Source organism: Bos indicus x Bos taurus, chromosome 17, assembly GCF_003369695.1.
Source record: "Bos indicus x Bos taurus breed Angus x Brahman F1 hybrid chromosome 17, Bos_hybrid_MaternalHap_v2.0, whole genome shotgun sequence".
In the NCBI taxonomy this organism is placed as follows: Eukaryota; Metazoa; Chordata; class Mammalia; order Artiodactyla; family Bovidae; genus Bos; species Bos indicus x Bos taurus.
In genome coordinates this window covers 69,445,028-69,468,088 of record NC_040092.1, presented here as the reverse complement: position 1 = coordinate 69,468,088, position 23,061 = coordinate 69,445,028, and the positions used below count along the sequence as shown (strand labels likewise).

At 39.5% G+C, this 23,061-nt stretch overlaps 1 protein-coding gene across 1 annotated transcript in view; it reads left to right on the top strand.

Moving 5' to 3' along the window:
• Positions 1-23,061, top strand: part of DCHS2 (dachsous cadherin-related 2) — a 324,194-nt gene that overhangs the window by 166,842 nt on the left and 134,291 nt on the right. The window contains exon 4 of the mRNA XM_027513497.1: positions 21,438-21,674. Coding sequence (XP_027369298.1) covers positions 21,438-21,674 — 237 coding nt within the window. The remainder of the gene's footprint in view (positions 1-21,437; positions 21,675-23,061) is intronic.

Below are 23,061 nucleotides of genomic sequence, written 5' to 3'. Positions count from 1 at the left end.
AGTCAGGAAGATCCCCTGAGAAGGGAATGGCAACCCACTCCAGTATTCTTGCCTGGAGAATTCCATGGACAGAGGGGCCTGGAGGGCTACAATCCATGGGGTTGCAAAGAGTTGGACATGACTCAACGACTAAGACTTTCACTGTCATGGTTCATTTATGTTGTTGCTTAGTCACTGTCGTGTTCGACTCTTTTGAGACCCTATGGACTGTAGTCTGCCAGGCTCCTCTGTCTGTGGCATTTTCCAGTCAAGTATACTGGAGTGGGTAGCCATTCCCTTCTCCAGGGGATTTTCTCGACCCAGGGATTGAACCTGTGTCTCCTGCATTGACAGGCAAATTCATTACCACTGAGCCAACAGGGAAGCTACATAGTTGATTTACAGTGTTATGTTAATTTCAGGTGTACAGCGAAGTAATGCGATTACATATATATCCATTCTTTGTCAGATTCTTTTCCCCATCTGAACTCAACCTTAGAGTTTTGATTATTCCATGGACATTTATACTCTATTTATTAAACTGAGACTGTTCTGTGACTTAATGTAACAAAAAGGATTTTAATTGGTTGCTAGTGATTCTGGAGGAGGCAGGAGCTTCCTGAATTTTCACATAGGGTCAGGAGAAGAATAGTTAGCCATACAAAATAAATTAAAATAGAAAAGAATAAAGGCACTCTATGGTTGCATGCCATGAATTGTGCTTTGCTATCATACTTGTTACATATATTTATGACAACACAAGATGATGGTGTCTGGGGTAGAGAGACGGGCTACATGATGATCCAGAGCTACACTGAGTGGGTGTGGTTTAATGAAGGAATTTTAAATCATGACAAAGTTTAAATATAGGAAATACACAAGATAAGGGTTTTGAGCATCAGTATGTCATGATGATATTTAGAAAAATTTCCCTGGAAGTAGTGTGTTGGTTGGATTAAAAGACTAGAAAATTTGAACAGGGAATATATATATTTATTAACAGAAAATATGTAATAATAGCATGTACTATTATTATCCAGGGATAGCATGATAAAATTTGTACTGAGGAGATAGTAATAAAAATAGAAAGGAACTAATCTGAGAATATTTTAAGAGGAAAATGATATAGAGATGATGATTGATTTATTAATGAAAGAGGATAAGTCATGTACAATTCTTTAATTTTAACTGAATGATAGATGATCCAACTGATGTCAAATTGACAAATACCCCAGAGGAAATGCCACCTAGAAAGAGGTATAGAACTTAATTCAGGTGAGAGGACATGGGGAGATACTACAGCAAAGTAACTCTTGAAGTCATGAAACATATGAATATTTTGATGGAAATAATATATAGCTCTGGTCTTCAAACTTTAGAACACATGAGAATTACCAGTAGAGATCTTTAGAAATTCAATCCCAGCATGCTTTCCCACTTCTATAATATTTCTTTTTTGCTGTTTTCCAGTCATTGAGTCATGTCTCTGCAAGCCCATGGACTGTATGTAGCATGCCAGGCCTCCCTGTCCCTCACTATCTCCCTGAGCTTGCTCTGATTTATGTGCACTGAGTCCTACCATCTAATCCTCTGCCACCCTCTTATCCTTTGCCTTCAGTCTTTTTCAGTGTCTCAGACTTTTCCAGTGAGCCAGCTGTTCTTATCAGGTGGCCAAAGTATTGGAGCTTCAACTTCAGCATCAGTCCTTCATTGAATATTCAGGGTTGTTTTCCTTTAGGATTGACTGGTTTGGTCTCTTTGCTGTCCAAGCTTTCTTTGCAAGGAGCAAGAGTCTTTTAATTTTAATAATCTTTCTCGACATCAGGATATCTAGGTAAGAGCCTGAAAATCTTTTTTTTTTAACAAGTAATCTAGGTGATTTTGATGCAGGTGGCCCAGGACACCCTTTGAGATCTCTCAGAGACTATAAGAAGAGCCCAGTACGAAGCCAGAGAAATGCTTAGAACTCTAAGCAGTAGGAAGGACTGTGGATCAAATCCACGAAATTGTTAGGAAAGGCAAAAATAAGATTATAGCATAACCAGAGCCAGGGGCTCTGGTCCAAGAGCAAGGGGCTGGCATGGATCAGATAGACTGTAGAAGGCAAGGGGCGTGAGGGTGGAGGCAACATATAGTCACCTGTCTTCACTCACATCCTGCCTGTATCTGTTGGTTTCAGTAGTGTTTCTTATAAACAACATATGGTTGGATGATTTCTCTCTTTTAACTAGAGCATTTTGTCCATTTTGAAGTCTTTCCCAGTCCAAATCTGCTGTTAGTAATGAGTCTAACTCATATTAACATATTTCCTCATGTATTGTGTGATTTTCTATTGTGGGCTTGAATCTTTATCTGAGAGAATTCTTTTAATCCCAGGGATGAAGTTGGGTTCCTCTGAAGAGTATTTGTGTTTCCCTTGCCTAAGCACCCTCAGTTCAGTTCAGTTCAGTCCCTCAGTCGTGTCCGACTCTTTGTGACCCCATGAACCGCAGCATGCCAGGCCTACCTGGCCATCACCAACTCCTGGAGCCTACCCAAACCCATGTCCATTGAGTCGGTGATGCCATCCAACCATCTCATCTTCTGTCGTCGCCTTCTCCTTCTGCCCTCAATCTTTCCCAGCATCAGGGTCTTTTCAAATGAGTCAGTTCTTCGCATCAGGTGGCCAAAGCACTGGAGTTTCAGCTTATACATCAGTCCTTCCAATGAACACCCAGGACTTATCTCCTTTAGAATGGACTGGTTGGATCTCCTTGCAGTCCAAGGGACTCTCAAGAGTTCTCCAACACCACAGTTCAAAAGCATCAATTGTTTGGCACTCAGCTTTCTTCACAGTCCAACTCTCACATCCATACATGACCACTGGAAAAACCATAGCCTTGACTAGATGGACCCTTGTTGGCAAAGTAATGTCTCTGCTTTTTAATATGCTATCTAAGTTGGTCATAACTTTCTGTCCAAGGAGTAAGCATCTTTTAATTTCATGGCTGCAATCACCATCTGCAGTGATTTTGGAGCCCCCAAAAATAAAGTCTGACACTGTTTCCACTGTTTCCCTGTCTATTTGCCATGAAGTGATGGGACCAGATACCATGATCTTAGTTTTCTGAATGTTGAGCTTTAAGCCAACTTTTTCACTCTCCTCTTTCACTTTAATCATGAGGCTCTTTAGTTCCTCTTCACTTTCTGCCATGAGGGTGGTATCATCTGCATATCTGAGGTTATTGATATTTCTCCTGGCAATCTTGATTCCAGCTTGTCCTTCCTCCAGCCCAACCTTTCTCATGATGTACTCTGCATATAAGTTAAATAGGCAGAGTGACAATATACAGCCTTGACGTACTCCTTTTCCTATTTGGAACCAGTCTGTTGTTCCATGTCCAGTTCTAACTGTTGCTTCCTGACCAGCATACAGGTTTCTCAAGAGGCTAAGCACCCTAGGGAAGGACAAATCTATATTGTTTTCAACTAAAGTCTTGACTTGAAATTTTTCATATCATCCTTTATTGTGAATTCAGGCTAAAAACTACTGTGAAGGTTGGCTTATGTTTATGAATTCTCAAAGGACATTTTTACTCCTCTGTTTAGGACACCAGGTTTCAAGTCACTAATTTTCACTCAGTAGGCAGGGGTTTATTCCTAGCTCCCTCTTACATTGAAAGCTTTGTGGATCTAATTTTATTGGAGGAACTCCTGTGAATCACTCCCTCTCCACACTGCCCTCATCCCCAAAGGCCCTGGTCTTGTCTTCTGCCTCCTGAGTTCCACAAAGTCATTAAAATAAAAATTCAAGGACACTGAGGTTTGGTAAATACTCTGAAGGTCAAAGCTGAATTCATGCTGTATGCACTCTAGGTGCATCACTTAATATTTTACTGTTTTCACTGCCAATTTTTTGTTGCATTTAAAAGGCTATATTTTATATATTTTTATATTTCTGGCAGCACTTGCTTTCAGGGAGGAGGTGGTCAGTGTATTTAGTATCAAAACAGTGTTCCCTTTAGTAATTCTTTTAGTGATGATTTGTAAGAGGTAAATTGTCTATCTGACCTGGCCTTATTTATGCTTGTGATAATTAATTTTATGTGTCAACTTGACTAGGCTATGGTACCTAGTTTTTGATCAAACACCAGTCTAGATATTGCTGTGAAGGAGTTTTTAAGATGTGATTCACACTTAACTAAGTAATATTTGGGTAAAGCAAAACGTGTTCCATAATATGAGTGGGCCTCATCTTATCAGATCCAACCAGTCCATTCTGAAGGACATCAGCCCTGGGATTTCTTTGGAAGGAATGATGCTAAAGCTGAAACTCCAGTACTTTGGCCACCTCATGCGAAGAGTTGACTCATTGGAAAAGACTCTGATGCTGGGAGGGATTGGGGGCAGGAGGAGAAGGGGACGACAGAGGATGAGATGGCTGGATGGCATCACTGACTCGATGGACGTGAGTCTCAGTGAACTCCAGGAGTTGGTGCTGGACAGGGAGGCCTGGCGTGCTGCGATTCATGGGGTTGCAAAGAGTCGGACATGACTGAGCGACTGATCTGATCATCTTATCAGTTGAAGGCCTTCAAAGAGAAGACTGATATACCCCCAGGAAGAAGGAATTTTACCTTTAGGCTGCATTCCAACTCAAGACTGTGACATCAACTCCTGCAAGAATGTCTAACCTTCTGGCCAGCCCTGAATTCCAGATTTGCCAACCCCCACATGAGCCAGTTCCTTAAATCTCTCTAGTCTCTCTACCTCTATTCCTTCTTCCCCTCATTCCCTATCTTCTCTATCCCATCGCTGTCTCTCTCTCTATCATTTCCACTATTTGTTTTTGTTTCTCTGAAGAATTCTGACTGATCCAGTATTCATACTTCAAAATAGCTTATCTGAGTAGAAAATTTTGAATAGGCAGTTGTTTTCTTCCATAACTTTCACAATATTGCTTTATCCTTTGACCTCTGTCATTGCAATTGAGAAGTCAAAGAATTATTCCATTATAGGTTCTCAGTCTTTCTTCTCTTGTTGCTGCTGTAAGATTTTATCTTTGTCTCTCCTTTTTAAAAAATATCACTTATGTATATAATTATCAGTGTCTCCTTTTCCCATATATGAGAATGCATTCCCTTCAGAAGTGCCCATCAGTTGCCCTGACCTTGCAGTGTGTCCTAGGGTGATGAGTACTACCCTCACTGTGACTTCTCAAAGGCAATCTAAGCGCCTGCTGGCCTTGCCCTTGAAGTTTTGAACATCAGCTGTGAGTCACTCTCTCAGGCGTTTGAATATCAGCTGCAAAGAGGTGCCCTGGGCACTGGGTACCATCGAACAGCACCACCGCAGAGCTCTTCCTCTCCTTTGAGGTAGGGGTAGTACCACTGCCTCTTCCTCTCTGTCCTTGCAGCCCTGGAAAAGCCCACTGCTTCATGCAGTGCTGCTCATTCTCCCCTTCTTACAGCTTTAGCTTCTCATACATGTGTGGTCAGGCTTGCCTGTGGCTCAGATGGTAAAGAATCTGCCTGCAGTGCAAGAGACCCAGGTTTGATCCCTGGATTGGGAAGATCCCCTGGAGAAAAGAATGGCAATGCACTCTAGTATTCTTGCCTGGAGAATTCCATGAATAGAGGAGCCTGGCGGGCTGCAGTCCATGGGGTTGCAAACAGCTGGACACGGCTGAACGACTAACGCTTTCACTTCACGCAGGTGTCTTTGGTTCTTTTAATTGTATCGTCTCTAACAGTCTCAGTGTGGTTTCTGTTTCCCTTACTGGTTCCTGACTGACACAAGTACCCGTCATATATTTAAATACACAAAAGAAGATATGAAGATGTAAGCATGCACATTTACTAATAGTGAACCAGCGGCCCTCAGGGCTTTCTGTCACACTGTTTTGTCATGCATATCCAGACAAGTGTGTTTATCAGTTGTGCTACCTTTCGAGTGGTTGTTCTTAACGGAGTATCACGCTTTTGTTTAATAAAAGTTTTTAAAAAATCTTAGAAATCCTAAAATTTGGGGCTTTTAAAAATAGTTTATACAAGAATTGGACATTTTCAGAGAGTAACTAATTGTGTCTGAGATTGCTGGGTGATTATCATCATCATCCTAATTTATAGATGAGGAGGGTAAATCCATGATGGATTTAAGCGAAGGCCTGAATGCTTCTGTGGGCATTCACGGAAGTCAGTGCAATTTGTGATAGTATGGAGACTGTACTTGGCACTTGGTACTGTTGAAAAGATTTCCTGTTATGTAAAACTGACCATCCCATCATTGCCGAGGAGTTTTGAGTAGATTAACATTTATATATTTTATATATATAATATATATACACAATACAAGTATGTGTAAGTATATATAGATATGTATGTATCTATGTATACACACATATATATGTGTATGCATATATGTGAATGTAAACTATCTTAATGCAGACACCCTAGAGCAAAGGCCATACTTCTGAGATGTCTGTGAAATGACACCTGAAGTAGTAAGATAATGGGCATCTTCTTTTAAAAACCTTTTGAAAAGCTAAAACTAGAAATATTTACCTTGTATGGTCAGGCTCTTATACAGTGTTATTAGTTTTAAAAGACTTAAAAAATTTTTCTCAACAAGGCCCTTCCCTTTGGGAAGTGGGTCGCCTGCCACTGCCCAGCAGTGAGTTCATGTCTGAATGACTGCTGTATGTGAGGCGCCTGCCTGCCAATGCGGCAGATGTAAGTGATGTGGGTTTGATATCTCAATCGGGAAGACCCCCTGGAGTAGGAGATGGCATCCCACCCCAGTTTTCTTCCCTGAGAATCCCATAGACAGTCCACAGGGTACAAAGCGTTGGACGTGACTGAAGCGACATAGCAGGCATGCAAGCTAAGCCCTCGTTGTAAGAGCTAACATCATGCAGTGCCTTAGCTGCCAGGTCTAACTAGTTCACTTCATTGGCATTTAGCTGTTGATCAGTGAGTGTATATTTCTTAAGTGTGAAGGTTCTTGACAAAGTTATATTTGTACAGCTGTCTGTATTTGCCAGTGTCTCCTTTTCTCTTTTCCTTTCCTTCAAATTTGTTGAGAATCTGTAATATAACAAATGAGATGGACATTTATCAGTGAAATTTTGTTAGAAAACAAGAAAATTAATCTTGCCACATGGAATACCATTCTGTGTGGCATGAAGCATAGACTAATAAAAACCACAGACAACTTATGCGTTCTTTTTGGTCCCCATTGTCAAACCTTTGAGACTTCAAATCTCATTATCAAATTATCTTGATTTAAAACACCAGCTTCGGAATTTGGGGATGAGGCCCATTGAACACTAGATTACTCTCACCAGATATAATGCTTTCAACTAGCAGAGTGAATATAGTACAGATATTTATTTTATTACATTTCCCAATTTACCATATGTTGTTGGGACACATTTTGCTAGTAATTTGGACATTGGTAGCATTATTTTTGTTTATATCTGGGAATCACGTTCAATCACTTTTATATAGGTAATTTCTACAGATCATGTTTATCTCAACCTCAGGGATTCATTTAATTGAATACAGCTCTCCTAAATATCTTCATTTGCTAGTTCTGATGTTTCCATTCTTGTACATCCTTGAAGCTTTTTACAGAATAAGAATCCTATTTTTGAAAAGGCTTTTGGACAGTTATTTTAAAATGCACGTTTTAATGTCCAATGTAAAGCTTCAATATGGTATGCAAGTATACAAGCTCTAAACAGAGGTAGATTAATGTCTTGTAATAAACACATATTTTTATGACTATCTTATATATACACACATATATAAAAATTCTACTTACAAACTTAATTGCCTTAGCTTGGGCTCAGTCAGTGTTAGTCACTCAGTCATGTCTGACTCTCTGTGACTCCAGGGAAGGTAGCCCACAGGCTTCTCCGTCCATGGAATTTCCCAGGCAAGAATCCTGGAGTGGGTTGCCATTTCCTCCAGGGGATCTTCCTGACCCAGGCATCAAACCTGGTCTTCTGCATTGCAGGCAGATTCTTTACTGTCTGAGCCACCAGAGAAGCCCTAGCTTGGGCTACTGTAACAAAATACCACAGACTGGCTGTTTTAAACAACAGATGTTAATTTCTCACAGTTCTAGAGGCTGGGAGTCTGAGACCAAGTTCCTGGCTGATTTAGCTCCTGTTGAGGGCTCTTGTGTTCTCACACGATGGGAGAGAGACAGAGCTCTCTGGCGTCTTCTCCTGTAAGGACACTAATCCCGTAGGATCAGGAATCCACCCTGATGACCTCATTTAACCTTAATTACTTCTTTGCTCCAAATATAGCTATGCTGGGGGTTAGACCCTCAACATATTAAAGATGGATACAATTCAGTCCATAGCACATATGCTCTTTAAAACTATAGTAACGTAAGAAGTATTGTGAGTTGTCCTGTAATCTCAACCCATATAGATGGGCTCTCTTTATAGTTGTTTGGATCTTTCCATATTTTCCAGTGTGCATATTTCTTTGCATGTGTGTGTGCATCCAAAGTATATATGTTAGTGTTTATGATTATAGTTTATGTATTATTCTGTAATCTAACCTGCTCATTTAACACTTCCTGAATGTTTTACAGTAGAAATACACTGTATTCTTATACATTGTTTAAATGTTTGAGTACTAAGTTTTTTTTAAACATACTGAATTATATATACACTCATTTTTACAACTCATTTTTTATATAAAATATACGATGTAACGGAGAAGGAAATGGCAACCCACTCCAGTATTCTTGCCTGGAAACTGCCATGGACAGAGGAGCCTGGTGGGCTACAGTTCATGGGGCACGAAAGAGCTGGACATGACTAAGCAACTAAGCAACAACAGCAGCATGTAAAGTCTTCTTAAATGAAAACGTATATCTTTCCTTTACACATTTTGGGTGCTATGGAGTGTTCTTACTATATTGTATTAATATATTACAATAGACTTAAACATTTATTATTTCCTTGAGAGATATTAAATTCATTTGCAATATTGCAAAGGACTTCCTATTTCAGAGCCCTTATGTAAGTACAGGGTAGATTTCTAAGTTTTGAATAAGAACAATTTACCATTAGATAAATATTGCTAAAGTGTCTTTTGCAAAGTATATTGTTGATACCACATCCTTTATTAATCTGGCAAAATATTACCTAAAAGTTTTACCCAACATTAGAGATGAAAATCGGAGAAGGCAATGGCACCCCACTCCAGCACTCTTGCCTGGAAAATCCCATGGACAGAGGAGCCTGGTGGGCCGCAGTCCATGGGGTCACTAAGAGTCGGACACGACTGAGCGACTTCACTTTCACTTTTCACTTTCATGCGTTGGAGAAGGAAATGGCAACCCACTCCAGTGCTCTTGCCTGGAGAATCCCAGGGACAGGGAGCCTGATGGGCTGCCATCTATGGGGTCGCACAGAGTCGGACACGACTGAAGCGACTTAGCAACAGCAGCAGAGATGAAAATAGGAGGTAGTTGTTTTTAGTTTTGTACTTCTGTTATGTTTAATAAGTTTGAGCATTATCGTATTTATTTATGCTTTATTCTTTCTTATAAGAATTATCTGCCCTTATTCACCTTAACTTTTGGTTTATTTGTATCTTTTCATCTTAGTTATAGATGTCTGCATTATTATGTGTACTAAACTGTTTTTTATATATTTTCAAAATGTTGTCTTTTGATTTTTAAACCACAAGTAAATAATGAATAAGTGAAATAATGAATAAGTGAATGAATGATAAGAAAGACAAACACCGTTAATTAAAGTGTAAGGTAGTTATATACACTACCATGTGTAAAGCAGATAGCTTATTTGAAGCAGCTGTATAGCACAGGGAGCCCAGCCTGGTGCTCCTTGACAGCCTAGAGGGGTAGGATGGGGGTGCATGGCAGGGAGGCTCAAGAAGGAAGGAATACATATTAATATATAGTTATGATAGTTGTATGGCAGAAACCAATGCAGCATTGTAGAGAAATTATCCTCCAATTAAACAAAAGTTAAGTACAATGTGGCACATGTGTTATGGGCACATGACCTCAGGCCACTGCAGGGTCCTGGAGGAGCGGTCTCCAAAGCAGGGTGGGAGGTAGAAGGTCCCCTGTGCCAGCTGAACCTAGAGCTGTGCTTTAAAATGTGAGAGAGTTGGACTGTGAAGAAGGCTGAGTGCCAAAGAATTGATGCTTTTGAACTGTGGTGTTGGAGAAGACTCTTGAGAGTCCCTTGGACTGCAAGGAGATCCAACCAGTCCATTCTGAAGGAGATCAGCCCTAGGATTTCTTTGGAAGGAATGATGCTAAAGCTGAAACTCCAGTACTTTGGCCACCTCATGTGAAGAGTTGACTCATTGGAAAAGACTCTGATGCTGGGAGGGATTGGGGGCAGGAGGAGAAGGGGACGACAGAGGATGAGATGGCTGGATGGCATCACTGACTCAATGGACGTGAGTCTCAGTGAACTCTGGGAGTTGGTGATGGATAGGGAGGCCTGGCGTGCTGCGATTCATGGGGTCGCAAAGAGTCGGACACGAATGAGTGGCTGATCTCATCTGATCTGAGAAATCATTGCCAGAGAAAATGAAGTTATTCCAGGGAGGGGATGCAGCAATCCAAATAGAAAAGAACAAGATCTATTCTGGAAATTAGATATAGTTCTCTGTGCCGAGGTCCTGTACAATGAGAGTGGTGAGATGGAGCCACAGAGATGGAAAAGTACTAATTGAGCAGCTTGGTTATCACAATAAGGCACTTAAACTTTCCCTGAAAACTGGGAGAGCATGATAAGTCAAGATTTGGATTTTAGGAAGACTATTCTAATACATATTTGCATTAGAATAGTCTTCCTAAAATCCAAATCTTGAAAAATAATATGGAAGCAGTCTGTCTGAAAGCAGGTAGACCAGCTTGTGGTCTACTTGAGGCAGGCATTAATCTTTTAATTGTCATAATGGAAATACACCATCTGTGTGGAAAATAAAAGCCTTTAAATGTCCAATAATTAAAACTGAGTTAATTCTAGGAGACTATATACCCAGAGAATAGGGGATAATTGGGTTAGAGAGATTTTTCATTTTTTTCTGTAGATTGATACTTTTGCATTATTTGGGTTTTATTTTTTAATCAAGGATAGACTTTCATAAAGAAAGTTTGAAGCTAATCAATAACAGAAATATTGAGTGTTTTGGTGGACCAGCAAATCAGTAGGAACCCCAATTTTGACATGACTGCAAATGTGGGTGTGATAATACTTGGTTACATTACTATTTTATAAGTATTCCAGTAAAAAATGTTTCTGCTCTTCTTTGTTGTAGTCAGACTGCATCTGGAACCATGTGTTCCCAGATCAATTTGGACAATGTTCAGGAGAAAGGAACTGCAAGTGAAATGACATACAATCATGTCAGATAAGAAAATGGAGATGCTGTGCCTGGCACAGGTCTGAGGAGATATTTAGCTTTGGTTATGATAATGTATAAATTCATACTTAAATTGAAGAAAGTAGGGAAAACCACTAGACCATTCAGGTATGACCTATATCAAATCCCTTATGATTATACAATGGAAGTGAGAAATAGATTTAAGGGCCTAGATCTGATAGACAGAGTGCCTGATGAACTATGGACAGAGGTTCGTGACATTGTATAGGAGACAGGGATCAAGACCATCCCCATGGAAAACAAATGCAAAAAAGAAAAACGGCTGTCTGGGGAGGCCTTACAAATAGCTGTGAAAAGAAGAGAAGCAAAAAGCAAATGAGAAAAGGAAAGATATAAGCATCTGAATGCAGAGTTCCAAAGAATAGCAAGGAGAGATAAGAAACCTTCCTCAGTGATCATTAGCAAAGAAATAGAGGAAAACAACAGAATGGGAAAGACTAGAGATCTCTTCAAGAAAATTAGAGATACCAAGGGAACATTTCATGCAAAGATGGGCTCAATAAAGGGCAGAAATGGTATGGACCTAACAGAAGCAGAAGATATTAAGAAGAGGTGGCAAGAATACACAGAAGAACTGTACAAAAATTATCTTCACGACCCAGAAAATGACGATGGTGTGATCACTCACCTAGAGCCAGACATCCTGGAATGTGAAGTCAAGTGGGCCTTATAAAGCGTCACTACGAACAAAGTTCGTGGAGGTGATGGAATTCCAGTTGAGCTATTTCAAATCCTAAAAGATGATGCTGTGAAAATGCTGCACTCAGTATGCCAGCAAATTTGGAAAACTCAGCAGTGGCCATAAGACTGGAAAAGGTCAGTTTTCATTCCAATTCCAAAGAAAAGCCATGCTGAAACGACTGCACAATTGCACTCATCTCACACACTAGTAAAGTAATGCTCAAAATTCTCCAAGCCAGGCTTCAGCAGTACATGAACCATGAACTTCCAGATTCTCAAGCTGGTTTTAGAAACGGCAGAGGAACCAGAGATCAAATTGCCAACATCCTTGGATCATGGAAAAAGCCAGAGAGTTCCAGAAAAACATCTATTTCTGCTTTATTGACTATGCCAAAGCCTTTGAGTGTGTGGATCACAATAAACTGTGGAAAATTCTGAAAGAGATGGGAATACCAGATCACCTGACCTGCCTCTTGAGAAATCTGTATGCAGGTCAGGAAGCAACAGTTAGAACTGGACATGGAACAACAGACTGGTTCCAAATAGGAAAAGGAGTACGTCAAGGCTGTTTATTTAACTTATATGTCACCCTGCTTATTTAACTTAATTGTCACCCTGCTTATTTAACTTATATGCAGAGTACATTATGAGAAACGTTGGGCTGGAAGAAGCACAAGCTGGAATCAAGATTGCTGGGAGAAATATCAATACCCTCAGATATGCAGATGATACCACCCTTATGGCAGAAAGTGAAGAGGAACAAAAAAGCCTCTTGATGAAAGTGAAAGAGGAGAGTGACAAAGTTGGCTTAAAGCTCAACATTCAGAAAACTAAGATCATGGCATCCGGTCCCATCACTTCACGGGAAATAGATGGGGAAACAGTGGAAACAGTGTCAGACTTTATTTTTGGGGGCTCCAAAATCACTGCAGATGGTGATTGCAGCCCTGAAATTAAAAGACGCTTACTCCTTGGAAGGAAAGTTATGACCCACCTAGATGGCATATTGAGAAGCAGAGACATTACTTTGCCAACAAAGGTCCGTCTAGTCAAAGCTATGGTTTTTCCATACATGATTGGATCATGTATGGATGTGAGAGTTGGACTGTGAAGAAAGCTGAGCGCTGAAGAATTGATGTTTTTGAACTGTGGTGTTGGAGAAGACTCTTGAGAGTCCCTTGGACTGCAAGGAGATCCAACCAGTCCATCTGAAGGAAATCACCCCTGGGTGTTCTTTAGAAGGAATGATGCTGAAGCTGAAACTCCAGTACTTTGGCCACCTCATGCAAAGATTTGACTCATTGGAAAAGACTGATGCTGGGAGGGATTGGGGGCAGGAGGATAAGGGGACAACAGAGGATGAAATGGTTGGGTGGCATCACCAACGCAATGGACATGAGTTTGAGTGAACTCCAGAAGTTGGTGATGGACAGGGAGGCCTGGCATGCTGTAATTCATGGGGTCGCAAAGAGTCAGACACGAATGAGTGACTGAACTTAACTGACTGGTTGATGATGTGTTTGCCAAGGAGAAATAAGAAAAATTCACTAAATTTCTAATGAACATTGAAACGAGGAATTGGAGTTATAACAGGGCAGATTTGATTAAAAAAAAGAAAGAAATTGTATGGGTTTCAGTTTTTTTAATGCCTGGAAAACAAACATTTCTGATATTTTTGCCAGCTTCTCTTAAACTGGCAAAATTGCAGTAGTCGGGCCTTCATTTAACTAATGCTTAGAGCTAGTTGTGTTGTGATAGACTCCTTATGGTTCAGCCACATTTATTTATATGTAAATGCATCTAACATTTTATGTGTGTGTTTATTTTTTTGTTAAATACAACTAACATCTTCATTTCTTAAACTGGTTATGCTAGACTTCTTTTTGTGTTTCCACACTAACACACCAATAGGTGGTATTGGCAATAATAAATTATTGGTTTTCTTTTTCTTTTTTTTAATTTTATTTTTTAACTTTACAATACTGTATTGGTTTTGCCATATATCAACATGAATCCGCCACAGGTATACACGTGTTCCCCATCCTGAACCCTCCTCCCTTCTCCCTCCCCATACCATCCCTCTGGGTCGTCCCAGTGCACCAGCCCCAAGCATCCAGTATCATGCATCGAACCTGGACTGGTGACTCGTTTCATATATGATATTGTACATGTTTCAATGTCATTCTCCCAAATCATCCCACCCTCTCCCTCTCCTACAGAGTCCAAAAGACTGTTCTATACAACAGTGTCTCTTTTGCTGTCTCATATACAGGGTTATTGTTACCATCTTTCTAAATTCCATATATATGCATTAGTATACTGTATTGGTATTTTTCTTTCTGGCTGACTTCACTCTGTATAAGAGGCTCCAGTTTCATCCACCTCATTAGAACTGATTCAAATGTATTCTTTTTAATGGCTGAGTAATACTCCATTGTGTATATGTGCCACAGCTTTCTTATCCATTCATCTGCTGATGGACATCTAGGTTGCTTCCATGTCTTGGCTATTATAAACAGTGCTGCGATGAACATTGGGGTACACGTGTCTCTTTCCCTTCTGGTTTTCTCAGTGTGTATGCCCAACAGTGGGGTTGCTGGATCATAAGGCAGTTCTATTTCCAGTTTTTTAAGGAATCTCCACACTGTTCTCCATAGTGGCTGTACTAGTTTGCATTCCCACCAACAGTGTAAGAGGGTTCCCTTTTCTCCACACCCTCTCCAGCATTTATTATTTGTGGACTTTTGGATCGCAGCCATTCTGACTGGTGTGAAATGGTACCTCATAGTGGTTTTGATTTGTATCTCTCTGAATAATGAGTGATGTTGAGCATCTTTTCATGTGTTTGTTAGCCATCTGTATGTCTTCTTTGGAGAAATGTCTATTTAGTTCTTTGGCCCATTTTTTGATTGGGTCGTTTATTTTTCTGGAATTGAGCTGTAGGAGTTGCTTGTATATTTTTGAGATTAGTTGTTTGTCAGTTGCTTCATTTGCTATTATTTTCTCCCATTCTGAAGGCTGTCTTTTAACCTTGCTTATGGTTTCCTTTGTTGTGCAGAAGCTTTTAAGTTTAATTAGGTCCCACTTGTTTATTTTTGCTTTTATTTCCAATATTCTGGGAAGTGGGTCATAGAGGATCCTGCTGTGATGTATGTCAGAGAGTGTTTTGCCTATGTTCTCCTCTAGGAGTTTTATAGTTTCTGGTCTTATGTTTAGATCTTTAATCCATTTTTAGTTTATTTTTGTGTATGGTGTTAGAAAGTGTTCTAGTTTCATTCTTTTACAAGTGGTTGACCTGTTTTCCCAGCACCACGTGTCAAAGAGATTATCTTTAATCCATTGTATATTCTTGCCTCCTTTGTCAAAGATAAGTTGTCCATAGGTGTATGGATTTATCTCTGGGCTTTCTATTTTGTTCCATTGATCTATATTTCTGTCTTTGTGCCAGTACCATACTGTCTTGATGACTGTGGCTTGTAGTAGAGCCTGAAGTCAAGCAGGTTGATTCCTTCAGTTCCATTCTTCTTTCTCAAGATTGCTTTGGCTATTAGAGGTTTTTTGTATTTCCATACAAATTGTGAAATTATTTGTTCTAGCTCTGTGAAGAATACCGTTGGTAGCTTGATAGGGATTGCATTGAATCTATAAATTACTTGGGTAGTATACTCATTTTCACTATATTGAGTTTTCCAATCCATGAACATGGTATATTTCTCCATCTATTAGTGTCCTCTTTGATTTCTTTCACCAGTGTTTTATAGTTTTCTATATATAGGTCTTTAGTTTCTTTAGGTAGATATATTCCTAAGTATTTTCATTGCAATGGTGAATGGAATTGTTTCCTTAATTTCTCTTTCTATTTTCTCATTATTAATGTATAGGAATGCAAGGGATTTCTGTGTGTTGATTTTATATCCTGCAACTTTACTATATTCATTGATTAGTTCTAGTAATGTCCTGGTGGAGTCTTTAGGGTTTTCTATGTAGAGGATCATGTCATCTGCAAACAGTGAGAGTTTTACTTCTTCTTTTACAGTTTGGATTCCTTTTATTTCCTTTTCTGCTCTGATTGCTGTGGCCAAAACTATGTTGAATAGTAATGGTGAAAGTGGGCACCCTCTTCTTCCTGACTTTAGGGGAAATGCTTTCAATTTTTCACCATTGAGGATAATGTTTGCTGTGGGTTTGTCATACATAGCTTTTATTATGTTGAGGTATGTTTCTTCTATTCCTACTTTCTGGAGAGTTTTTATCATAAATAGATGTTGAATTTTGTCAAAGGCTTTCTCTGTATCTATTGAGATAATCATATGTTTTTTATTTTTCAATTTGATAATGTGGTGTATTACATTGATTGATTTGTGGATATTGAAGAATCCTTGCATCCCTGGGATAAAGCCCACTTGGTCATGGTGTATGATCTTTTTAATGTGTTGTTGGATTCTGATTGCTCTAATTTTGTTTAGGATTTTTGCATCTATGTTCATCAGTGATATTGGCCTGTAGTTTTCTTTTTTTGTGGCATCTTCGTCAGGTTTTGGTATTAGGGTGATGGTGGCCTCATAGAATGGGTTTGGAAGTTTACCTTCCTCTGCAATTTTCTGGGAGAGTTTGAGTAGGATAGGTGTTGTTAGCTCTTCTCTAAATTTTTGGTAGAATTCAGCTGTGAAGCCGTCTGGACCTGGGCTTTTGTTTGCTGGAAGATTTCTGATTACAGTTTCAATTTCCATGCTTGTGATGGGTCTGTTAAGATTTTCTATTTCTTCCTGGTCCAGTTTTTAAAAGTTGTACTTTTCTAAGAATTCGTCCATTTCTTCCACGTTGTCCATTTTATTGGCATGTAATTGCTGATAGTAGTCTCTTATGATCCTTTGTATTTCTGTGTTGTCTGTTGTGATCTCTCCATTTTCATTTCTAATTTTATTGATTTGATTTTTCTCCCTCTGTTTATTGATGAGTCCGGCTAATGGTTTGTGAATTTTGTATATCCTTTCAAAGAACCAGCTTTTGGCTTTGTTGATTTTTGCTATGGTCTCTTTTGTTTCTTTTGCATTTATTTCTGCCCTAATTTTAAAGATTTCTTTCCTTCTACTAACCCTGGGGTTCTTCATTTCTTCCTTTTCTAGTTGCTTTAGGTGTAGAGTTAGGTTATTTATTTCTTTTTTCTTGTTTCTTGAGGTATGCCTGTATTGCTATGAACTTTCCCCTTAGGACTGCTTTTACAGTGTCCCACAGGTTTGGGGTTGTTGTGTTTTCATTTTCTATGAAATGAAATGTTGTGTTTCATTAGTTTCTATGCATATTTTGATTTATTTTTTAATTTCTTCTGTGATTTGTTGGTTATTCAGGAGCGTGTTGTTTAGCCTCCATATGTTGGAATTTTTAATAGTTTTTCTCCTGTAATTGAGATCTAATCTTACTACATTGTGGTCAGAAAAGATGCTTGGAATGATTTCAATTTTTTTGAATTTACCAAGGCTAGATTTATGGCCCAGGCTGTGATCTATCCTGGAGAAGGTTCTGTGTGCACTTGAGAAAAAGGTGAAATTCATTGTTTTGGAGTGAAATGTCCTATAGATATCAATTAGGTCTAACTGGTCTATTGTATCATTTAAAGTTTGTGTTTCCTTGTTAATTTTCTGTTTAGTTGATCTATCCATAGGTGTGAGTGGGGTATTAAAGTCTCCCACTATTATTGTGTTATTGTTAATTTCCCCTTTCATACTTGTTAGCATTTGTCTTACATATTGTGGTGCTCCTATGTTGGGTGCATATATATTTATAATTGTTATATCTTCTTCGATTGATCCTTTGATCATTATATAGTGTCCTTCTTTGTCTCTTTTCACAGCCTTTGTTTTAAAGTCTTTTATCTGATGTGAGTATTGCTACTTCTGCTTTCTTTTGGTCTCTATTTGCATGGAAAATCTTTTTCCAGCCCTTCACTTTCAGTCTGTATGTGTCCCCTGTTTTGAAGTGGGTCTCTTGTAGACAACATATATAGGGGTCTTGTTTTTAGCCAGTCTTTGTCTTTTGGGTGGGGCATTCAACCCATTTATGTTTAAGGTAATTATTGAGAAGTATGATCCTGTTGAGATTTACTTTATTGTTTTGGGTTCGAGTTTATACACCCTTTTTGTGTTTCCTGTCTAGAGACTATCCTTTAGCATTTGTTGGAGAGCTGGTTTGGTGGTGCTGAATTCTCTCAGCTTTTGCTTGTCTGTAAAGCTTTTGATTTCTCCTTCATATTTGAACGAGATCCTTGCTGGGTACAGTAATCTGGGCTGTAGGTTATTTTCTTTCATCACTTTAAGTATGTCTTGCCATTCCCTCCTGGCTTGAAGAGTTTCTATTGAAAGATCAGCTGTTATCCTTATGGGAATTCCCTTGTGTGTTATTTGTTGTTTTTCCCTTGCTGCTTTTAATATTTGTTCTTTGTGTTTGATCTTTGTTAATTTGATTAATATGTGTCTTGGGGTGTTTCACCTTGGGTTTATCCTGTTTGGGACTCTCTGGGTTTCTTGGACTTGGGTGATTATTTCCTTCCCCATTTTAGGGAAGTTTTCAACTATTATCTCAAGTATTTTCTCATGGTCTTTCTTTTGTCTTCTTCTTCTGGGACTCCTATGATTTGAATGTTGTAGCGTTTAATATTGTCCTGGAGGTCTCTGAGATTGTCCTCATTTCTTTTAATTCGTTTTTCTTTTTTTCACTCTGATTCATTTATTTCTACCATTCTATCTTCTAATTCACTAATCCTATCTTCTGCCTCTGTTATTCTACTATTTGTTGCCTCCAGAGTGTTTTTGATCTCATTTATTGCATTATTCATTATATATTGACTCTTTTAAATTTCTTCTGGGTCCTTGTTAAACCTTTCTTGCATCTTCTCAATCCTTGTCTCCAGGCTATTTATCTGTGATTCCATTTTGATTTCAAGATTTTGGATCATTTTCATTATCATTATTCAGAATTCTTTATCAAGTAGATTCCCTATCTCTTCCTCTTTTGTTTGGTTTGGTGGGCATTTATCCTGTTCCTTTACCTGCTGGGTATTCCTCTGTCTCTTCATCTTGTTTAAATTGCTGAGTTTGGGGTGTCCTTTCTGTATTCTGGCAATTTGTGGAGTTCTCTTTATTGTGGCATTTCCTTGCTGTGTGTGGGTTTGTACAGGTGGCTTGTCAAGGTTTCTTGGTTAGGGAAGCTTGTGTCGGTGTTCAAATGATTGGTTTTCTCAGCACTACTGGATCTCTCCTCAACTTAACCATTTACACCTTCTTCTCTGTGTATACACCTAAATTATCCTCATGCTTTTGTCAGGTCGGTTTATTTTTCTTCCTTGATTCTTGCCTCATTGCAACAAAAATTTGGAACAGTAGTCTAAAGGGTTTAAAACAACAGACAAGTTATAGCTCAGTTCACCTCAAGCAGATAAATCTTTTGTTAGACAGACATTCCCATGATATGGGAGCAGGCTGACCTCAAAAGAGTTTTCTTTTTCCCTGTTGCTGCTGCTGCTGCTAAGTTGCTTCAGTCGTGTCCAACTCTGTGCAACCCCATAGACGGTGGCCCACCAGGCTCCTCTGTCCCTGGGATTCTCCAGGCAAGAGCACTGGAGTGGGTTGCCATTTCCTCCTCCAGTGCATGAAAGTGAAAAGTCAAAGTGAAGTCACTCAGTCATATCCGACTCTTAGTGACCCCATGGACTGCAGTCTACCACGCTCCTCCGTCCATGGGATTTTCCAGGCAAGAGCACTGGAATGGGTTGCCATTTCCTCCTCCAGTGCATGAAAGTGAAAAGTCAAAGTGAAGTCACTCAGTCATATCCGACTCTTAGTGACCCCATGGACTGCAGTCTACCACGCTCCTCCGTCCATGGGATTTTCCAGGCAAGAGTACTGGAGTGGGGTTGCCATTTTTCCCTGTTAGTTTCCCCTTTTTTATACTTCATGTTTCCTCCTTTGGGTTATGCTTTGTGCAAAATAGGGTTTGTGCCTACTACCAGTCAATGAAAGGGAATGCAAATGAGCATACACTCAAAGCCAATTGACAATTGCAAGTTATATAATAGCAGGCTGTGTTGTTTATATCTTCCCATAATTCAGTCTTTGTTATAATCAGATGTAGAATATTTGTGAGCCCTTGGTTGGCCCTTAGTTGCCTAAGGTTACCTGGAAAAGCCCCTGTGGTAAGTTTGTATCACTGTGTGTCTAGAGTATATGTGCAGGGGTTGGAAAAGTCTCTATGGTTATTTTTGTAGCATATCTGTGAGCTTGTATCCCTTTCAGCCAGCAACCCATGGTTGCTCATGCCTAACTTCCTACCTAACAGTTTTAATGTTTCTTGAAGTTTTCTTCCCCACATCCATTAATATTTTATTCTCTCACTAACAAAGAGAATGGAGTTCCCTGAAAAAGAGCTGCTCTCTGGTCTTGCTATGGCAGATACCCCAGAAGATAAGACTCCAGCCTCATCTGTGGCTTTAAGTTCTGGTGCCTGGGCAGATGGTGATCACCTGACAACCTGGCATTAGCCTAGACTACACTGGGTTATGAGATGTACTCTGCTTGTCCCTCATCCCGGGCTGCAGATATGATAGTAAGGCCTTGGGAAGGCAACAGTTTGTTTTTTCCTGGTTAACTGATGTATTTCCAAGATGACTTAAAGTTTAAGCTCTAGGAAATATTGCTTACTTGGTGGAATTTGGACCATCATTTTGCAAATATTCTCAAGTTCTTTGATTGGAAAGTGGATGTATTAGGGCTCCCCAGAGAAATGGAACTAAAAGGACATATATAAATATGAAGATGTGTATATGTGTGTGTGTGTGTGTGTGTGTGTACATTTATTGAAGGAATTGGGCCTGTGATTATAGAGATTACACAGATTAACAGGCCCCCAGATCTGCAGGTGAGCTGATAAACTCAAGACCTGCTGAACCCACGGTGTAGCTCAAGGCTGAGGCTGGCAGTCTCAAGACTCAGGAAGAGCCAGGAAGTCTAGGTTCAATTCAAAAGGAAAGGAAAACAGGCACTGTGCCAAGCTGAAGGTAGTCAGGCAAGAGGGATCTCATCTATTTGGGGGCGGACCAGCCCTTTTGTTCTAGTTAGACCTTCATGTGACTGGATAAGGCCTGTTCACAGCAGGGAAGCCAATCTGTTTGACTCAGTCACACCCAAAAATACCCTCACAGACACATGCAGAGTAATGTTTTACCGAATACTGAGCACAACGTGGCCCACTCCAGTAGCAGCCATAACAGTAGCATTAGCAGGCCAGTGTAATGTTGCTTGTACATATTTATTGCATGTTATCTGCCTTTTAATTCTCTCTTTCTCCTATCAGGGATTATTTACTTAACATCAACTCTTAGTCATTTGGAATCCACCACACTTCTGCTGATGGTCTGTGCTCGAGATGGTGGTGGGCTCACATCTGTCACTAATGCTGAAGTCACCATACACATTCTCCAGACGACTCTGGCACCTGCTGAATTTGAAAGGCCTAAGTACACTTTCTCTGTTTATGAAGATGTGCCTGAAGACAGTCCTGTGGGAACAGTGAAAGCTAAAGAGTCCTTTAGTAAGTACTTATGTCTTATGCTACATTGAAACCCATTATTGGAACATTTTCTGATCATAGCAAACGCCCTCTTCCAAAAACACAAGAAACGACTGTACACAATGGACATCACCAGATGGTCAGTACCGAAATCAGATTGATTATATTCTTTGGAGCTGAATATGGAGAAGTTCTATACAGGCAGTAAAAACAAGACCAGAAGCTGATTGTGGCTCAGATCATGAACTCCTTATTGCCAAATCCAGACTTAAATTGAAGAAAGTAGAGAAAACAACTAGGCCATTCAGGTATGTCCTAAATCATACCTAAATTAGGTATGACCTTACAATTATACGGTGGAAGGGACAAATAGATTCAAGGGATTAGATCTGATAGACAGAATGCCTGAAGAACTAACTATGGATGGAGGTTTGTAACACTGTACAGGAGACAGTGATCAATACCATCCACAAGAAAAAGAAATGCAAAAAGACAAAATGGATGTCTGAAGAGGCCTTACAAATAGCTATGAGAAGAAGAGAAGCGAAAGGCAAAGGAGAAAAGGAAAGATATACCCATCTGAATGCAGAGTTCCAAAGAATAGCAAGGAAAGGTAAGAAAGCCTTCCTAAGTTAACAATGCAAATAAATAGAGGAAAACAATAAAATGGGAAAGACTAGAGATCTCTTGAAGAAAATTAGGGATACCAAGGGAAACTTTCATTCAAAGATGGGCTCAATGAAGGACAGAAATGGTATGGACCTAACAGAAGCAGAAGCTATTAAGAAGAGGTGGCTAGAATACACAGAACAACTATACAAAAAGATCTTAATGACCCAGATAACCACAATAGTGTGATCACTAACCTAGAGCCAGACATCCTGGAGTGCGAAGTCAAGTCAACCTTAAGAAGCATCACTATGAACAAAGACAGTAGAGGTGATGGAATTCCAATTGAGCTATTTCAAATCCTAAAAGATGATGCTGTGAAAGTGCTGCACACAGTATGCCAGCAAATTTGAAAAACTCAGCAGTGACCACAGAACTGGAAAAGGTCAGTTTTCATTCCAATCCTAAAGAAGAGCATTGCCAAAGAATGTTCAGACTACTGCACAATTGCACTCATTTCACATGCTAGCAAGGTAATGCTCAAAATCCTCCAAGCTAGGTTTCAACAGTACATGAACTGAGAATTTCCACATGTACAAGCTGGATTTAGAAAAGGCAGAGGAACCAGTGATCAAATTGCCAATATTGTTGGATCATAGAAAAAGCAAGAAAATTCCAGAAAAACATCTACTTCTTCTTCATTGACTACACTAAAATCTTGACTGTATGGATCACAGCAAACTGGAAAATTCTAAAACAGATGGGAATACCGACCATCTTACCTGCCTCCTGAGAAATC